At 39.3% G+C, this 19,890-nt stretch overlaps 1 protein-coding gene across 1 annotated transcript in view; it reads right to left on the bottom strand.

Moving 5' to 3' along the window:
• gch1 (GTP cyclohydrolase 1) overlaps positions 1–19,890 on the bottom strand; it is a 66,980-nt gene that overhangs the window by 37,267 nt on the left and 9,823 nt on the right. Inside the window, exon 2 of the mRNA XM_062068682.1 lies at positions 2,000–2,109. Coding sequence (XP_061924666.1) covers positions 2,000–2,109 — 110 coding nt within the window. The remainder of the gene's footprint in view (positions 1–1,999; positions 2,110–19,890) is intronic.

A 19,890-nucleotide genomic window follows, 5' to 3' on the forward strand; every position in this document is an offset into this window, starting at 1 on the left:
CTCTGGCTCTTGTCTCTTAATCATTCGAAGAATCGGGACACAAAGTCACAGGATGGCAACTTTCCATTATGGCCCCTGTCAAAAGAACAGCTTGCCGGAGGACCCCTAAGGGCTGCAGAGAATATTCATGTTTTAAAGAGTAAGCTTAAAACCCAACCTTTTTGGTGTGGCTTTTACGCAACATTCATTAATTTTATTGAAGTCATTCTTACTTAACTTTTTATCTTATTAGTTATGCTAGACTTTATTTAGTTTTATTTATTTATATTTACTGTATATACATTTTTCTCTTCTTACTTGTATTTTGTCCTTTATTCCAACTCATGGCTCTTACTAATTTTACAAGTTTTATCATTTTTACTTTTCAGCGTTCCTCAGAGGGAGCCATCTGTATCAGGGGTTATCGGCCATGGCTGTGGGGGCGCTTTGTGTCAGCGTCTTGGTGGCCATGTTCTGGTGATCTCCTTGTGCAGATGGCTCTTGTAATAGTGTTTCTTCACCTGGCTCCTCTGTATTCAGCCATGCATTCATTTGTGTGTGTGAAAGTTTGTGTGCGTGTGTGTGTGTGTGTGTGTGTATGAATGTGTGTGTGACGATGAGTGATGTGGGTCATCAGGGTATTGTTTTTAAGTCTGTAAAGCACTTTGTGTTGCTTTCCTTTCATGTATGAAAAGGGATTTATAAAAAATGATGTTTGATTGACAGTGTCCAGTATCAAGTATTTATTTCACAGTCACAATGCTTGATTTTTTTTGCTAAAAAGTTACTGAATCAATTTTATCTCACCGAATCGTTTCAGATCGTATCGTTCTAAAAACATGAGATCGTCCCTGAATTGTATCGACAACCCCAAATATCGACTCGAATCAAAACGTTGAAACAAATTGTTACACCTCTAGAAAACAGCAGGGCAACTTGCAATACTTGCATTAGAGAAAATACTACCAGAAACATTAGCAGACACAGCATGTGATGATGTTGAATGAATGACGGGTTTTTGATCCCGTCAGAGAAAGGAGTAAATTACCAACAGCAGCAGCAGGAGCAGCAAAATCAGCAAGTCATCTGCTGTTATTACTGCAGGTGACTAACAACCTAAGACTGCCTATATGTTATTATTAACTGTCAAGGTGAAATGTATGTTTCTCAAGCATCACAAGATGAGACAGCAGTTTGCACACCACCTTTTTAAGAGGTGTTCTCCACAACTGGAGAAACCATGATTAGTCAGAAATACATGTATCACATATGCTTCCTAAAAAAGCAGATATGCTTAATTGTCTGCAAATTTTACATAGTTGATGTTTGAAAAAGTTGTACTTACTTTTGAGCGCTCAGCATATACTGTACATACATTTTAAAAATAATTATTTTTATTTCTAAAAATGTTAATCATGTTTCTTAACATTTTTGTGTAGCTGTCATAGAATAATTTATGTTGTGTTTTGTTTATTACTACAGTAGAATATTTATTTTATTATTATCAAAATATTTTTTCTGTCATTCCTCCACAGTTGTAGGTCTTTTTAGACCTCACTGTTGTGTGTGTATACTTGTGTTTTTTATGAACAAAAAAAAGTTGATGCTAATCGACTTGTTTGCTATAATTTCATCCAAATGATAATTAATGAGAGAATCAATGAAGAACCGAACCATTAAGCAGAATCGAAAGTGGAATCAGAGTTGTAAAAATCTTATAAATTCCTATCCCTAGACTACAATATTGGAGAACTGTACCAGACACATTTATGAGCTCATTTTCAGATATACTGGATGAGTTGGTTGACATACAGTACATGGGTTGTCGTATAAGACTTACCAGTAATTTGGTCCCACTGTACTCCTTTACCTATAGGTTTTGTTGTCATTGCTTTCTTTTTTTTGTTGTTTTTTACAATTTCCTTCGATCCTAACAGAGAGCAATAATCATGTTTCTGTTTTTCCCCGAATACCAATCACTGTGTAAGCATGTGTGTGTGCGTGTGATTGCATTTCTTACCCTGCCAATGATGGGCACCAGGTGATGTTCGCACATCGAGAACACGTCTATGTCTTTGACGATGACCATCTCGTCGTGGTCCTCATCAAAGATGGCATCGTTGAGCACATCTGCACGGAAAAACAATAGGAGTATCAACCAAACTCTCAGTTGGCAATTTAAATACATTTTAGGCAGTGTTCAAACATTCAACCATTTGTCAGGTTTTTCTTGGACCTCACCTCTGTCCCTGTGGTTATCTTGAAAGTGTGTATTTGTCTGCACAGACATCAGCTACTAATAATAGTGTTGCTTCCATACACTGCTGCTGCTTTATTGCTTTTTTTTTTTCTTTTTTTCTTTTTGGTCACCGGGGTTTCATTCAATAAAGTGCTTTATGGGTTTGTGACGACGCAGACTCCTCGCAGCCATACCTTGGCAGTTTTTAATTTCCTGACTGACAATCAGTTAAAGGCGGAAAAAAACCACCAGGAGACAGGACCTGTTGCTGCTGCGTATTACAGGACTGTGAGTAAACACAAAGTCAGTTAGGAAAATAATACAAGCATGGTGGCACATTAAATTGTTTTTGAACAAATGTGTTTGTTTTCACGGTCTAACACACACACACACAAACAAAGCAAACACCGAAGAGAAAGCCATTAAATAAATCATGCTCCTACGATGTGTTGAACCAGCATCACAGATCTATAATCTGTAACACCTTTTCTGAATCGCAATATAGACAACAGAAATATATGCACATTGACACTTAATTCTGTGTGTGAGGCTGTAGGTCGCGTCAACGATGCATTTGTGCGTCTGGAATGATTCAAACGCAAGAAAATGCATAATGAAAGACATCTTTTTCATGTAGGAGATAGAGTATATTACAGTAATATATTCCCTAAATATAATTAAAAAATAAAACATTTTAAAAAAACACTAGCAGAGACCAAAACACCTCAATTGAAGTTGTTTTAATCAATCCCTTCAGTCATCCAGCAGCGATAAAATGATAAAAGGAAATTGCTGAATAGACAATATGTCGAATATATTTTATATCTGTCAGTCCAAATATGTTGAAACTCATGTAGGACGGAGGATTCTCTGTCCATCGTGTGTGTTTGCAACGCGAGCACATATTTACTCACAGATGTATGCATCTGTGTCAGATAGCACATTCTTTTGAAAGGTGCAAAATAAAACGCAAAATATTGCTACCAAAATGGTGATGAGTGTTGATAAATCACATTGAACCTGCTGTTTAATATATTTGCATCTTCTCCTTCCAGTATTGTGGGCATTTTGATGATGAGTATATATTCTGCATATTAATGAAAACAGTGACGCAAAATGGATTGCACGCCTTATTATAGTGACTTAAGAAACACTATCCACTTTGCACACATTTAGTAGATCAGTTTTGTGTGTGCACATGTTTTACTTTTACTCACCTCTTCACATTAGCCTTTCCAAACTGACCCTGCCCTTGGTGTTTCTTTATTATTTTTCTTTTTTCTTTTCTTAGTTTCTTTTCCTAATAAAGTTGTTTTAATCCCCCCCACACACACACGTGTAAAGCGACTTTGGGTATTTAGAAAAGCGCTATATAAATCCCAGGTATTATTATTAGTATTATTTAGTACACGGAAACCTTTAGTAAATCAGGCCCTATGAGTCTTTTGACTATCAGGCCCCCCCTCAAAATAATTGCCCAGGTATGGTCTAGAGCAGGGGTCTCAGACACGCGGCCCGCGGGCCAATTGTGGCCCGCGAGACGTTATTTTGCGGCCCGCACCTTAATATGAAAATTTAATGTTAGTGCGGCCCGCGAGTTTTATATGAATGGCGCTTGACAGCGTCATACTTGCCAACCCTCTCGATTTTTCCAGGAGACTCCCGAATTTCAGGGCAACCATTCTCTTGAATGTCTGCCGATTTTCACCCAAACAACAATATTAAGGGCGTGCCGTGATGGCACTGCCTTTAGCGCCCTCTACAACCTGTACAAACAGCATGCCAGGCCAGTCATATGTTGTATTTGGCTTCTGTACACACACGTAAGTGACTGCAAGACATACTTGATCAACAGCCACACAGGTCACACTGAGGGTGACCGAATAAACAAGTTTAACACTGTTACAAATATGTTCCACACTGTGAACCCACACCAAAACAAGAATGACAAACACATTTCGGGAGAATATCCGCACCGTAACACAACATAAACACAACAGAACAAATACCCAGAATCCCATGCAGCCCTAACTCTTTCGGGCTACACCCCCCTCCGTGCGTCGGTTGAGGTGGGCGGTGTTGAGGGGGGCGGGGTTTGGTGGTAGCGGGGGTGTATATTGTAGCCCGGAAGAGTTAGGGCTGCAAGGTGTTCTGGGTATTTGTTCTGTTGTGTTTATGTTGTCTTACGGTGTGGATGTTCTCCCGAAATGTGTTTGTCATTCTTGTTTGGTGTGGTTTCACAGTGTGGCGCATATTTGTAACAGTGATAAAGTTGTTAATACGGCCACCCTCAGTGTGACCTGTATGGGTGTTGATCAAGTATGTCTTGCAGTCACTTACGTGTGTCTGCAGAAGCCTCATACAACATGTGACTGGGCCGGCACGCTGTTTGTATGGTGAAAAAGCGGACGCGACGACAGGGTTGTAGAGGACGTTAAAGGCAGTGCTATCACAGCACGCCCTTAATATTGTTGTCCGAGTGAAAATCGGGACAAATTCGGGAGAATGGCTGCCCCGGGAGATTGTCGGGAGGGGCACTGAAATTCGGGAGTCTCCCGGTAAAATCGGGAGGATTGGCAAGTATGTTGCTAGGGCGGGATAGCCATTCAAAGAAGGTGAATTCATTAAAAAGTGCATGTTAGATTTTTTTAAGAAATATTTTCTTGCGGCCCAGCCTCACCCAGTTTCTGCATCCAGTGGCCCCCAGGTAAATTGAGTTTGAGACCCCTGGTCTAGAGAGAGGATAATATAACAACAACTGGTGTGCCCTGTGATGAGGTGGCGACTTGTCCAGGGTGTAACCCGCCTTCCGCCCGATTGTAGCTGAGATAGGCTCCAGCGCCCCCCGCGACCCCGAAGGGAATAAGCGGTAGAAAATGGATGGATGGATGTTGTGCTCTGTTGGAGTGTGTAGTACATGACACGTAATGGGAGGGAGGATTGATCTATAAATCTATGGTGTAGACACCAAGGATAGTATCAGTATATGACCAATACTAGAGTGATAAGAAGGATATTTTTATTTAAAAAAAATATAATTTGTGTGTTTTCGTTAATGATTACAAACTCAGGGCTTAAGTCCCTGGATACAGGGTGACTGATGGCAAAAACCAAAGGATTTAAATAAGTAATAGAAAGTATTTATTGCTTTTGTTTAGGTCAGTGATGACAAACATGCGGCGGGATGTGTCCATTGAATGTTGCAAAAGCAATTCTGTTAGGCAAGCAAATAGTTTATACCGGGGCGAGCAAGTATACCAAGCAAGAGGTACACGGTAAAGCGGAGCTGCAACTCCTCCCCCTCAACCCAACGTAAAACAAGCAGGCGTAAAATAAACAATTGGTAACCCCACTTAAAATGCTGCATGAAACACTCCACTAGGGCTGCAACAACTAATCGATTAAAATCGATTATAAAAATAGTTGCCGATTAATTTAGTCATCGATTCATTGGATCTATGCTTTTGCATGCGCAGAGGCATTTTTTTTTTTTTTTTTTTAATAAACCTTTATTTATAAACTGCAACATGTACAAACAGCTGAGAAACAATAATCAAAATAAGTATGGTGCCAGTATGCTGTTATTTTTCAATAAAATACTGTAAAGGATAGAAATGTAGTTGTTTTAAAAATCCGATTATTAATCGATTAATCAAAGTAATAATCGACAGATTAATCGATTATCAAATTAATCGTTAGTTGCAGCCCTACACTCCACATTGATATAGTTATGTGAAAATTATTGTCTTCTGTGCAAATTTAAAGAAAGTGAACAGTGGAAATGACAAATGAGGTTGTTAATACATAGAAGCCTTTTTATTTATGCTTCATTTAGTCTTAAAGTTGATTTGCTTTGTAGATACACTGAGATTAAGTCTAAATTCATTGTGTTCTTCATGGTGATTTTGAAACTGCACCATTTTTCCCCTCAGAATTTTCAACTAACTTGAAGTGTTTTGCCAAGAGGATTATTTGTGATATGTACATTTTCAGAATGTGCTTGTTCTATTTTGGGCCAAAGTACAACAAAGAAAACAATCTGAAGCTGTCGTAGTTGTATTTTTAAGTTGTTATGCCATGATTTTACCCGTCCGGCCCACGTGGGAATAGATTTTCCTCCATGCGGCTCCTGAGCTAAAATTAGTTTGACACCCCTGGTTAAGGTATTGTGTACTATTGACTTTGCGTTGATCAAACAATTGTATGTTGCACTCACCATTAATACATTTACAGTTAAAGGGTCTGTTTTCAACTTGCTCAAAGTAACATTTTTTAAATCAAAAATTTTAACAACACCACTGGCTATCTTATGATTCCATTACTGGTTTAACAAAACATATATAATTTTTTAAGTTTCTATATTTTCCACAATTACTATTCATATTCTAAAAATGCAGACATGGTAGGTAGCACTGAGTTAAACCCTTTTTGTGCCACAGGTGGTCAAAGGATTTCCAATTTAAAATCAGCTACTCTAGCAGAGGAAGTGTACTACCGGGTTGACACTGTAATAAAGTGGTAATTGGGTTTGGAGAGTGCTCTTGTTGTCAATCAGAATGTGTGGCAGCTAATAACACCTCGCTAGTACCAAAGTATTTTTTACTAAAGTAAAGCATGACTGGTGGCTGCTAGTGTTTGTTTTCTAACTGCATTCCAGGTGTGTTTGCAGAGTCAAAATACTCCAAATGACTTATGAAAACATAAAGCACATGTTTCAGAGGTACATCATTGCAACTGTGTGCACCTTTACAATTACAGTGCATACATACATGACACGTACACAGAGAGTCACACTCTGACGACTGGTGTACGTGGTCAGGTCAAGCCAAACCAAATAAAAGGCAGCTGGATGTCATCTTAGATCCTGCAGGTTGGCCTCAGGTAATGACAGTTTTACTCATCATCTATTCATATGTTTGATACATGCCACGTCTGGGGAAAAAAAATTCTAATTACATCCGGATGTGCATCCGGAAAGTATTCACAGCGCTTTACTTTTTTGACCTTTTGTTATGTTACAGCCTTATTCTAAAATGTATTACATGCATTTTTGTTCTCAAATTTTACAGACACTGTCCCATAATGACAATGTGAAAAAACATGTTTTTTAATTTTTGCAAATTTATAAAAATGTGGCATGGCTTGGTTGGTAGAGTGGCCGTGTCAGCAACTTGAGGGTTCCAGGTTCAATACCCCCTTCAGCCATCCGAGTCACTGCAGTTGTGTCCTTGGGCAAGACACTTTACCCACCTGCTCCCAGTGCCACTCACACTGGTTTAAATGTAGCTTAAAGATGTACAGTATATAATGGGTTTCACTATGTAAAGCGCTTTGAGTCTCTAGAGAAAAAAAGCGCTACATAATTCACGTCACTTCACATAAGTATTCACAGCCTTTGCTCAATACTTTGTTGATGCCCCTTTGGCAGCATTTATAGCCTCAAGTCTTTTTGAATACGATGCTACAAGCTTGGCACACCTATCTTTGGGCAAAGTATTGAGCAAAGGCTGTGAATACATACATGTATGCACATGTGAATTTGAATTTTTTGTATTTCTAATACATTTGCAAATAAAAAAATTAAAAAACTTTTCAAACTGTCATTATGGGGTATTGTATGTACACTTAGACACTTCCTTTCATTGTCATTCAAATTTTGAACTTTACAGTACAAATAAGAACATAGAATATTAAGGATAAAATTAATTTATTCCATTTTGGAATAAGGATGTAACATAACAAAATGTATAAAAAGTGAAGCGCTCTGAATACTTTCCGGATGTTGTATCTTATTTCATCTTAGCTACCTAGTTTTGGTGCTGAGGTTCTATTAGGAGGAAACAACAATACCAGTTGTCATTACTTAAATGTGTCATCATAGAAAACATCACTTGATTCAGTTGGCATAAATGTTGGAAGTAATAACGAATCACATCTTTTACATCATTTTCTTCACATGTTTTCTTTCTTGTAAATGCTGTAGCATGCTATCGCAAGGCAAAGTGTTACTACGCTAGAAAAACAGTACCGCAGTGTCAGCTGTTACAATAACAATGTTGTTACAGCTTGGTTATTGTGCAGGTTATGAAACATAAATAAAGTAAAGTTGGCGGTTTCTTGATATATATTTTTAGAGTGATTTAGAGGCTGAATGGATTGCTCCTATTAGTTGCATTGCATATGTGTTCTTGTCTCTCATAAGGATTAAGATAATATTGGCAAAATTCCCCAAAAAAGTGCAATTCCCTTTTTATTTTGTCCGTCATTCACAATCCTTATGTGAGACAAAAACACACGACTTTCTTTTCTTGTGTATTCTAACATTAAAAAGAAAAAAAATGCTAGCAAAAGCCGGCAAATGGTAGAAAATGGTAATCGACCTATTTTGCCTATAAAGCCAAAAACATCCAGAAACCAACAATGCTCCATTTACATGCCGTGACCTGCATATTAACAAAACTTATATTTTTAGTCTGAGTATATAGTATGCATCTATAAACTACAGCTGTCAAAATTAACACGTTAACTCATGTATTTAATCACAAAATATTATTGCATTAATCACGAACACACTTAGATGAATCATACAATTCAATTTGACAAGCCCTTTGACCTTAACCGCTATACGAACAGTGATTCGATCAATACATGCGTCAGTACAAAAAAAAAGTGAGGAGACCGCGACTGCTGTGCTCGCTGGCAAATTTCACTACAAAATACAGCCTGAAAGAACATTAAATACAACTGTTAACAAGCTGTGTGCTAAAACATGACATGCATTCAAGTAAACTGTTTAAAAACATTCCTGGATTAGAGTCTGACAATAAAATTGCATTTGTGTATAAATGTTATGCAAGCAAGTAATCACCTGTTATTAATTATGAATAATACAAATTCCAAAATGTGAATAATCTGATTTTTTTTTTTTTTTAATCATTTGACAAGCCTATAATAAATATGAGCTACAACTTTTAGAAGCTGGGTGTGAAGCAGATCCAGCTCTAGATAAATTAAGAACATAATAGAACAATCACTTACTGTACAATGTCTGCTCTCACTAGGATGCTGACTGATGGGATGTTTATATATTTTAGCGCAAGACTTGTGTTCCCTGTTTAGATGATGAAGTCATTATATTCCTAAAAGGTGGGTGCAAAGTACAGTATTGTCCTAATGGGACACAGTGGTATGTCACTGTTGGTACACCCCACTTTTCATACACAAGTCCGTTTTATGACGAACATTTTCACCAAAATGTTGTATATAATCTCATTACGCATAACAAATTTGTCCGTCTCCCCAAACTATGTATTGCTTAAACAAGTAATCCCACACATTGATGACATAATCTGAGTTTGTTTTATTGAGTACAACTGCAAAATAAGCCACAATGGGGCCAAAGAAAGTTGTGAATGCCAACAATTTCATAAAGAAGGTAAGCAACACTATTGAATTGAATTAATTACTTCATATGGGAAAAATTGCTTCGGTTTTGGTCTTCTTTTGACTCTTTGGAACATAAAAAAAAAAAAAGAAGAAGAACACTTAACCAATGTATTGTGGTATTTATATATTGCTAAAAGTTTGTAAAAAAAAAAAAATCTGTGTATGTGTTTTATTCTGATTATAATCATGATCAAATAATTACAGGATAAAATATGCACAGGTCTTGACAAATTTCAAGTAAAAAAGCAATACTGTCCAGTATTTACTTGGTATTCAATCAAAATCTGCAGTATTCACCAACCCTTAAAAGCAATATGCAATGTTCTGTTTTTGTACCCTTGACTTTTATATCTTGGGACCATATCTGTACCTTTCGGACGGAAAAAAAATAAACTATAGTAAAACTGAACTCTAATAAGGGCGCCAGGAAATAAAATGTATAAATTCAGTTTGAAATCAGCTGTAAAATACTTTATCAAGCCAAGTGTTTTCCACATTTATCTGATTGCATATCTAATAATCACAATTTAAAATATTAATATCCTTACAATACAGCACACATGAGAGCGGTGCTGTGTGCGTGCCGTAATCTCTGTTTTTTTTGGGTTTGTTTTTTATTAATGCACAAAATAAAGTGCAATTTTAATGTTGATGATGTGCATTTACCAAAAAAAAAGGAATGAAGGTTGTGGAAAGCAGAATTTTTTTGGTTTGTTTCAACTATTTCCCCTAAAATACGCATGTGTTTTATCCAATTACTCGATTAATCAAATAAACTAATCGATAGAATACTACAATTATCGATGCTGGAGCCCTACAACAAACAAATGGCACTGCTTTGACGGAATATTCCTCATTTAAAAATTTTTTTTAAATATTCATACCCATTATTTTGTATTTGTAGTGAAAGAAAACAAATAATGTATTGACTTACTGAACTAGAAAATCACTCAGATAACGCATACTTTAGCCAAGTCCTACCTCCCAATAGTAAACAATCTTGAATTCAGACAGTGATCCAAATCAACTACAAAATGTAATCACTTGTTCCTTATTCCATTGATGACATTTCCTGAAAGGTAGATGAAAAGCTGCCCATAACTTTTTGAGGTCCACTCACACTTCTTGTTTCCTGTGGCTCAGTCCCGGCGTTACTGTGTAGTGTTAACTTTTACCTCGATCTCCACATCTCTGGTGTGCGATTTCTGTTTCTACAGACCTTATGTGTACATCCTTAGTTATTTTGCCACACTTCTTTTTGAGTGCGCTTTTTGTTATTATTCTTATGTACTTTTTGCTATGCTTTGGGGTCCTACTGCGGCTAAGCCGTTCGTGACTAATTTACTGGCCAACATGAACCCCGCAGACAAAGAAGGCCTCTACTTTGAGCTCACTGGCTTTGGACAGACTCTCGATATTTACGAACAGATTTGACGGCCGCCTTCCAGACACTGTTGACCAAAGTCGGCAGCATGTCAATCAGACGAGCACTGTGACTCACCCAGAAGGACGTCGCGCCAGGATGGGGACTTCTCACCTTCATCAGCGGCTATTCCTCCCACTCCTCAGGGGGGCCCATAGCCCCACCACCCTCCGTTTCACCGGTGAGTCTGGCTGCTGCGAACAGTTTCTTTATCAGTGTTAATTAGTTTTTGACCAGCAGCCTGGTTCCTATTCCACTGACCAGGCTAAAATAGTGAGTGAGTGACTGCTCGCTGACTGCTCGCTGTTGCTGTTGCGAAAAAGCTAAGTATCGTTCTATCTGTGTGCTTTTAATTGTTTTACAGCTTTCTTTACTACTTCCCAAGCATACTTAGCAGTGTTGTTTTCGTCAACGATGACGATGACGAAATCATTTCGTTGACGCCACTTTTTTTCATGACTATAACGAGACGGTGACGAGATAAACATGTCTCTCTGATGACGAAAACATGACGAGACGTGTGTGAGTTTTCGTTGACGAGACGAGAACGGACGAAAATGTTAGTGGGTAATCTGTCAGACGTTTAAAATGCATGACATTTCTGTTTATTGTGTGTGCCAATTAAAACCACGCCCACCAACTGGCGTGCAGCGCACAACCTGCTCAACACGTCAGACTGTTGTTACTCATCAGGCAATGGTACGTGATGGCGGCGGCAGTTTCAACACAGGGGCTCGGTGGTCGCAAACGTAGAGACGACATATGGGTGTATTTTAAATATAACCCAGCAGATAATAAAACAGAGTGTATTGTGAAGGAAGACGGTGACAAATGTGGCCACAAAATATGCGGAAAAAATACGACCAACCTTAAGGCTCGCCACAAGGATATTTTTTCGAAGGTAAGTTACAAATGCTGTTAACATAATCGATAAATGTCATAGTAAGCTAATACATTAGTACGTTTTCCACATACTCCTGGCGCAAATGGGCTGCTAACTTCAGGCTAAAGTTAGCTTTTGTTACGCTAACGTCAATTCATTATGTGTGTGTTACTTTAGCAGCATGTTTAGCCATGTTTACATTCAGTGACGGTGTGGTTATCTCTTTGTGAGTACGTTCTGTCAGCACGTAACTTGATATGTTAAACAGGTCGAGTTACTGTTATACGTAGAGTCTGCTAGCTTTAGCCTAAAAGCCACAAGTGACGTTGTGCAGCCCCATTAAGGAATCAGGAATTAATTGATTATTTTATTTCATGGTTTGCACAAATTAAAGTGAGTGGGGTTGTATGATATCTGTTGTAATTGCACTGGCAGACAGGGCCAAGTTGAGCATATGTGTTCCTCATCCATCACTCATATTTTGGGCATGTTTATGTTCATTGTACTTTAAGAAATTCTGAGAAATAAAGCCACAATTGCTGAAGTAGAATATTCTTGTTTTTTGGCTTTTTTGGAGTAATGAACTTTGATTCCACTGTTACCACTTTATCTGTGTGTAATACACAATCCTTGGATCAGAAATTTGCTGTTGGGTGGAAACCTTATATGTCTAAAACCATTCCTTTATTGTTATTATTTGTGAAAATAGCAGATCTGCAAGCTTACAATGGGTTGAACTTATAGATCTGCTGCTATTTTCACAACTTATGTGTGACACTGCCCAACAGCAATCTCCAATACTTATTGACCTAAATTAATTTGTTAAAAGACTATACTTATATACTTATATTATACTTTTATTCTTTTTTTTTTTACTAAAACTAGACTAAAACCTTTTTGACTTTTCATCGACTAAAACTAGACTAAAACCCTTTTGAGTTTTCGTCAACTAAAACTGGACTAAAACTATCACATATAAAAGTGACTAAAATGTGACTAAAACTAATAAGCATTTTAGTCCAAAAGACTAAGACTAAGACTAAATGTTGTCAAAAACAACACTGATACTTAGTAGTCTTATTTAAAGGCCTACTGAAAGCCACTACTACCGACCACGCAGTCTGATAGTTTATATATCAATGATGAAATCTTAACATTATAACACATGCCAATACGGCCGGGTTAACTTATAAAGTGACATTTTAAATTTGCCGCTAAACTTCCGGTTCGAAACGCCTCTGAGGATGACGTATGCGCGTGACGTAGCCCGGCGAACACGGGTATGCCTTCCACATTGAAGTCGATACGAAAAAGCTCTGTTTTCATTTCATAATTCCACAGTATTCTGGACATCTGTGTTCGTGAATCTGTTTCAATCATGTTCATTGCATTATGGAGAAGGAAGCCAAGCAAGCAAAGAAGAAAGTTGTCGGTGCGAAATGGACGTATTTTTCGAACGTAGTCAGCCACAACAGTACACAGCCGGCGCTTCTTTGTTTACATTCCCGAAAGATGCAGTCAAGATGGAAGAACTCGGATAACAGAGACTCTAACCAGGAGGACTTTTGATTTGGATACACAGACGCCTGTAGAGAACTGGGACAACACAGACTCTTACCAGGATTACTTTGATTTGGATGACAAAGACGCAGACGTGCTACTGTGAGTATGCAGCTTTGGCTTTTTTTTGCGTATGTACGTAACTTTTTTAAAATATATAAGCTTTATGAACCTTGGGTTAGGTGAACGGTCTTTTGGGCTGAGTGATTGTGTGTGTTGATCAGGTGTTTGAATTGTATTGGCGTGTTCTATGGAGCTAGGAGCTAGCAGAGGAGCTAGCATAACACATACCGTACCTACGTGCGCGTCACGTACGTAACTTTTTAAAAATATATAAGCTTTATGAACCTTGGGTTAGGTGAACGGTCTTTTGGGCTGAGTGATTGTGTGTGTTGATCAGGTGTTTGAATTGTATTGGCGTGTTCTATGGAGCTAGGAGCTAGCAGAGGAGCTAGGAGCTAGCATAACAAACACGCAGGTGTTATTATGCAGGATTAATTTGTGGCATATTAAATATAAGCCTGGTTGTGTTGTGGCTAATAGAGTATATATATGTCTTGTGTTTATTTACTGTTGTAGTCATTCCCAGCTGAATATCAGGTACCGTGAGTATGCAGCCTTGGCTGCTAAACATTCGATAACTTGACCGTATGTGCGCGTCACGTACGTAACTTTTTAAAAATATATAAGCTTTATGAACCTTGGGTTAAGGAAACGGTCTTTTGGGCTGAGTGATGGTGTGTGTTGATCAGGTGTTTGAATTGTATTGGCGTGTTCTATGGAGCTAGGAGCTAGCAGAGGAGCTAGGAGCTAGCATAACAAACACGCAGGTGTTTTTATGCAGGATTAATTTGTGGCATATTAAATATAAGCCTGGTTGTGTTGTGGCTAATAGAGTATATATATGTCTTGTGTTTATTTACTGTTGTAGTCATTCCCAGCTGAATATCAGGTCACCCCCGGCTCTTACAGCATCTTCCCTATCTGAATAGCTTCAACTCCCCACTAGTCCTTCACTTGCACTTTACTCATCCACAAATCTTTCATCCTCGCTCAAATTAATGGGGAAATTGTCGCTTTCTCGGTCCGAATCTCTCTCACTTCATGCGGCCATCATTGTAAACAATAGGGAACTTTGCGTATATGTTCAACTGACTACGTCACGCTACTTCCGGTAGGGGCAAGCCTTTTTTTTATCAGATACCAAAAGTTGCAATCTTTATCGTCGTTGTTCTATACTAAATCCTTTCAGCAAAAATATGGCAATATCGCGAAATGATCAAGTATGACACATAGAATAGATCTGCTATCCCCGTTTAAATAAAAAAAATTCATTTCAGTAGGCCTTTAACTTGCAAATCACCCAATCTCTGTCTCACCACCCCTCCCTCAGCTAGCTAGCTGATAAGCTAACGAAGCTAGCGCGGAGAAAGGCGGCGTCGGTCTGAAGGAATCTGCTCCCCGCACGTCGCGACTACTTCCCTGAAGACAGCAAGAACTTCACTCTGTGAAAGAAAATACCGTGAGTATGGCTCCCTGCGCTTCGTGCACCGTTCTCATGGATAGGATGGCTCTGCTAGAGGGCCGTGTCCGCCAGTTAGGGCAGAGTAATTTCGTAACTTTAGACGTTGCGAACACATCTGCTAGCGTTAGCTGTAGCGAGCTGACTAGCCCAGCTTGTAGCAGCCCTAAGCGGCCTATAAGCAACGGTGAACCGGTTGAGACGCATAATAGATTTAGCCCTTTAGCTAGTCCTACATCCCAGTCTACCGGGCACCACACCTTAGTCATAGCCATCACCCGTAACATAAAGCTTAGCAAACCAGCCACAATTAAGTGAATTCCCGAGGCCAGAGCACCTGACATTGAAGCTAATCTAAGGGACCTAACTCGCAACAGGCCTAGTAAACACGTACGACAGGCTAATCGCACCACTAGCTATGCGAACATAGTTGTACACGTTGGCTCCAATGACACTAGGATGAGACAGTCAGAGATTACACAGAGGAGCATAGCTAGGACTTGTAATCTCGCTAGAAAGATGTCCAGGCATCGAGTACTTGTCTCTGGCCCCTGCCTGCGAGAGGCAATGATGAGAGATATAGCAGATTAGTCTCGCTTAAAAAGTGGCTAACTAGTTTTTGTAGACAACAGGGACTAACGTTTATTGATAATTGGCCCTCTTTCTCGGGCAAACCGGGCCTGTTGATGAGAGACGGCCTTCACCCTAATCAGGAAGGCGCCATCATCCTTGCTAGGAACATAGATTTTTGTTTGAGTCACACTTGACTAACTACACTAGAGCAAGCCCGGTCACAGGCAATTACAGAGTCTGTTAGTCCGGGTGAGGAGTCAGTTAAGCTAGAACTAGCCAGCGCCAGGCTGGAAAATTCTTGCACACATAGCATTTCGCCTGGAATAATACACAACTCACATAATGTTTTTTGTGCAGTGACTGTGCCATAGGTGGACATGCATTCTACTGAGGTGGCAAATTATGATGCGTTCAGTGTATCGCAGCACCAAGCAAACAATCTGAAAATTCCCGTCATATCAATTCCTAGATATGGTCGAAAGTATTTAATGTGCACTACGCAAAATAAACGCAATATTATTAATATTACTACTACAGATAATTTTAAATTCCTCAAAATAGCCCACTACCTATAATATCGGCTTTTTAAACATAAGATCATTGTCTCCCAAAACGTCATTAGAGGTCATTAGAGACAACAATCTTAACGTCATTGGTCTCAGCGAAACCAGGCTAAAACCAGACGATTTTTTTGCACTGAATGAGGCATCTCCTCCTAACTATACGAATGCGCATATTGCCCGTCCCCTTAAAAGGGGTGGGGGAGTCGCACTAATACACAATGAAAACCTTAACCTTACCCCCAACCTAAGTAATAAATATAAATCGTTTAAGGTGCTTACTATGAGGTCTGACGCACCGCTGCCTCTCTACCTGGCTGTTATCTACCGCCCCCCAGCTGCCCTATTCGGACTTTATCAGTGAATTCTCAGAGTTTGTCGCTGATCTAGTGACGCACGCCGACAATATAATCATAATGGGGGACTTTAATATCCATATGAATACCCCATCGAACCCTCCGTGCGTGGCGCTCCAGACTATAATTGATAGCTGTGGTCTTACACAGATAATAAATGAACCCACGCATCCAACGGTAATACGATAGATCTAGTGCTTGTCAGGGGTGTCACCACCTCCAAAGTTATGACACTCCCGTATACTTAAGTAATGTCCGATCATTACCTTATAAAATTCGAAGTTCTGACTCATTGTCAACAAGCTAATAATAATAATAACTGCTTTAGCAGCTGCGACATTAATGCTGCCACAACAATTACTCTTGCTGGCCTTCTGCCTTCGGTAATGGCATTATTCCCAAATTATGTGGGCTCTATTGATAACCTCACTAACAACTTTAACGACGCCCTGCGCGAAACCATTGATAGTATAGCACCCATCCATCCATCCATTTTCTACCGCTTATTCCCTTCGGGGTCGCGGGGGACGCTGGAGCCTATCTCAGCTACAATCGGGCGGAAGGCACCGCTAAAGCTAAAAAGGGCCCCTTAAAGGCGTACCCCATGGTTTACAGAAGAAACTATAGCTCTTAAATTATCATGTAGAAAGCTGGAACGCAAATGGCGCACGACTAAACTTGAGGTTTTCCATCAAGCATGGCGTGATAGTTTAATAATTTATAAACGCAAGCTTACCTTAGCTAAAGCTAAATACTACTCAAATCTCATCCGCCTCAACAAAAACCATCCTAAATATTTGTTCAGTACAGTAGCATCGCTAACCCAACAAGGGACTCCTCCCAGTAGCTCCACCCACTCGGCAGATGACTTTATTAATTTCTTTAATAAGAAAATTGAACTCATTAGAAAGGAGATTTAAGACAACGCATCCCAGCTACAACTGGGTTCTATTAACACAGATACGACTGTATATACGACGGATATTGCCCTCCAAAATAGTCTCTCTCTTTTTGATGAAATAACATTAGAGGAATTGCTACGGCGTGTAAATGGGATAAAACAAACAACATGTTTACTTGACCCACTCCCTGGGAAACTTATCAAGGAGCTTTTTGTAATATTAGGTCCATCAGTGCTAAATATTATAACCTTATCACTTTCCTCTGGCACTGTTCACCTAGCATTAAAAAAAGAGGTTATTCATCCTCTGCTCAAAAGACCTAACCTCGATCCTGACCTCACGGTAAACTACCGGCCGTTGTCCCACCTTCAGTTTATTTCGAAAATCCTGGAAAAAATTGTTGCACAGCAGCTAAATGAACACTTAGCATCTAACAATCTCTAATCAAACTCCAGCTGCCTCCATCCATCAAGCGACATCCGATGCTCCACGTCTCCAATCTCAAGCTGGTTGCCACCAGTCCGGTGTGCCCTCTGTCACCAGCTTTTCCTCCTTTGCACATGATCGGTAGTTACCCAGCATACACTGTGAAGGCCATCATAGTCTTCAGTATCTGTTCATCTGGGAGGGCTACGGCCCTGAAGAACACTCATGGGTCTCCAGCTCTTGTATCCTCGATCCATCCCTCCTGCATAACTTTCACTCTCTCCTGAGAAACCAGGTCGACCGCCAGTCTTCTTTTTGTTGCAGTGTCTGGTTTCTGGGTAACAGGGCAAAGTCACCTGTGCGCACACCCGATACTCATTTCCTCTTGACTACACTCCATTGCCTTCACTCGGCGCCAGTAGATTCCTGATGGTTCACCCTTCCAGTTGTGTACATCTATTCTGCTTTGGCTGCACTAACGCTTCTAGTTTTCTGTGGCTCAGTCCAGGCGTTACCGAGTAGTTTTAACTGTTACCTTTTGTGTGCGATTTTTGTTTTTACACAGGCTAAGCCGTTTGTGACAAAACCATTGACTTACTGTATAATGAGTTGCTGGCACAGGACACAAGTTATAAGCTCCAGCTTTTTTGTTTAGTTAGGGCAGGAATGTCTATTGAGGTAGGAAGACAAAGGTAAAGTAAGATCATCCTTCTTTGGGACTACAGCACAGCCTTGTCCACATTAATAATGATTAAAATGTGCATTTTTAATGGATTTACAGCCCTTGCCAAGGTTTGGATCAACATATTAGTAAAGGCTAAGTAAGATTTTCCTCCTTACAGTTATGTTGGTCATGTGCTGATCAACAATAGGATTTCTGGACCTTGTTGTGATCAAGGTTGAACCCATGACTATATACACACACACACACACACACACACACACACACACACACACACACACACACACACACACACACATGAACTCCCTGATAAAATAGTCCAGTGCTGCTCAAGTGAATTCTTTAAGTCTTTATAAACATTCAGTTTTACTGTTCTCAGACTGTTGTGGTGTTCTCAGTTTTCCAATAACTCTAAGGGGAGGCTCTTGTTGCAGCCAATCAGCAAACAGCAGGGACATCCCGGAGCTTCAGGAGAAACGTGCCTGCATACAATGGCTGTTATCACCAATATTCACCCTCTGCTGATCACATGTGGTGAGAAGTGCTTGGTGGATATGACTTCGCCTGACCTTATAATTATGTTTGAAGAGTCTGCACGCAACTATATGAGCGTTTTTGCTTGAGCCTTACATCACATAAAACTACCACCAGTATGACTAAACTGGCTCCAGATGTGCTCCAAAATAAGCAGACAAGAGGAGGCAGACCACCAGCTTCCCAAATGCACAATTTCCCGACCTTTACTGAGCCAAAGGACATCTCAGAAAAATAAACACCAGACAAAAAAGTATTTAAAGTGCCACCTCGATTTTCGTTAGTAATTTGTTCCAAAATGTCTTACAAAACCGAATAGTATGAAAACTTAAACAATTTTTCCCATAAGAAATAACCATTCAAGACTCCCAAAAATATGAACAAAAACACATTTTTTAGAGTCTAATTGTAGTTTAACATGCAGAAAACCATATAAAGTTCATATAAATGACAAGTAAAATGAACAATTTAACATTTAACATCACTTTTACCTTTGATTGGTATTCAATAAATGCACTATAGGCATTAGATAGCAACGAGCCAAGAAGGGGTACTTTGCAACAAGTTTTTTCTTGACTTCAATAGGGTTTCTCACCTTCTTTATCAAAGTGTTAACACTTACATGTTTTTTGGCCCCAGGATGGCTTATTTTGTATTTGTGCTTAAAGGCCTACTGAAACCCACTACTACCGACCACGCAGTCTGATAGTTTATATATCAATGATGAAATCTTGACATTGCAACACATGCCAATACGGCCTGGTTAACTTATAAAGTGCAATTTTAAATTTCCCGCTAAACTTCC

The sequence above is a fragment of the Entelurus aequoreus genome, linkage group LG02, assembly GCF_033978785.1.
Source record: "Entelurus aequoreus isolate RoL-2023_Sb linkage group LG02, RoL_Eaeq_v1.1, whole genome shotgun sequence".
Lineage (NCBI taxonomy): Eukaryota > Metazoa > Chordata > Actinopteri > Syngnathiformes > Syngnathidae > Entelurus > Entelurus aequoreus.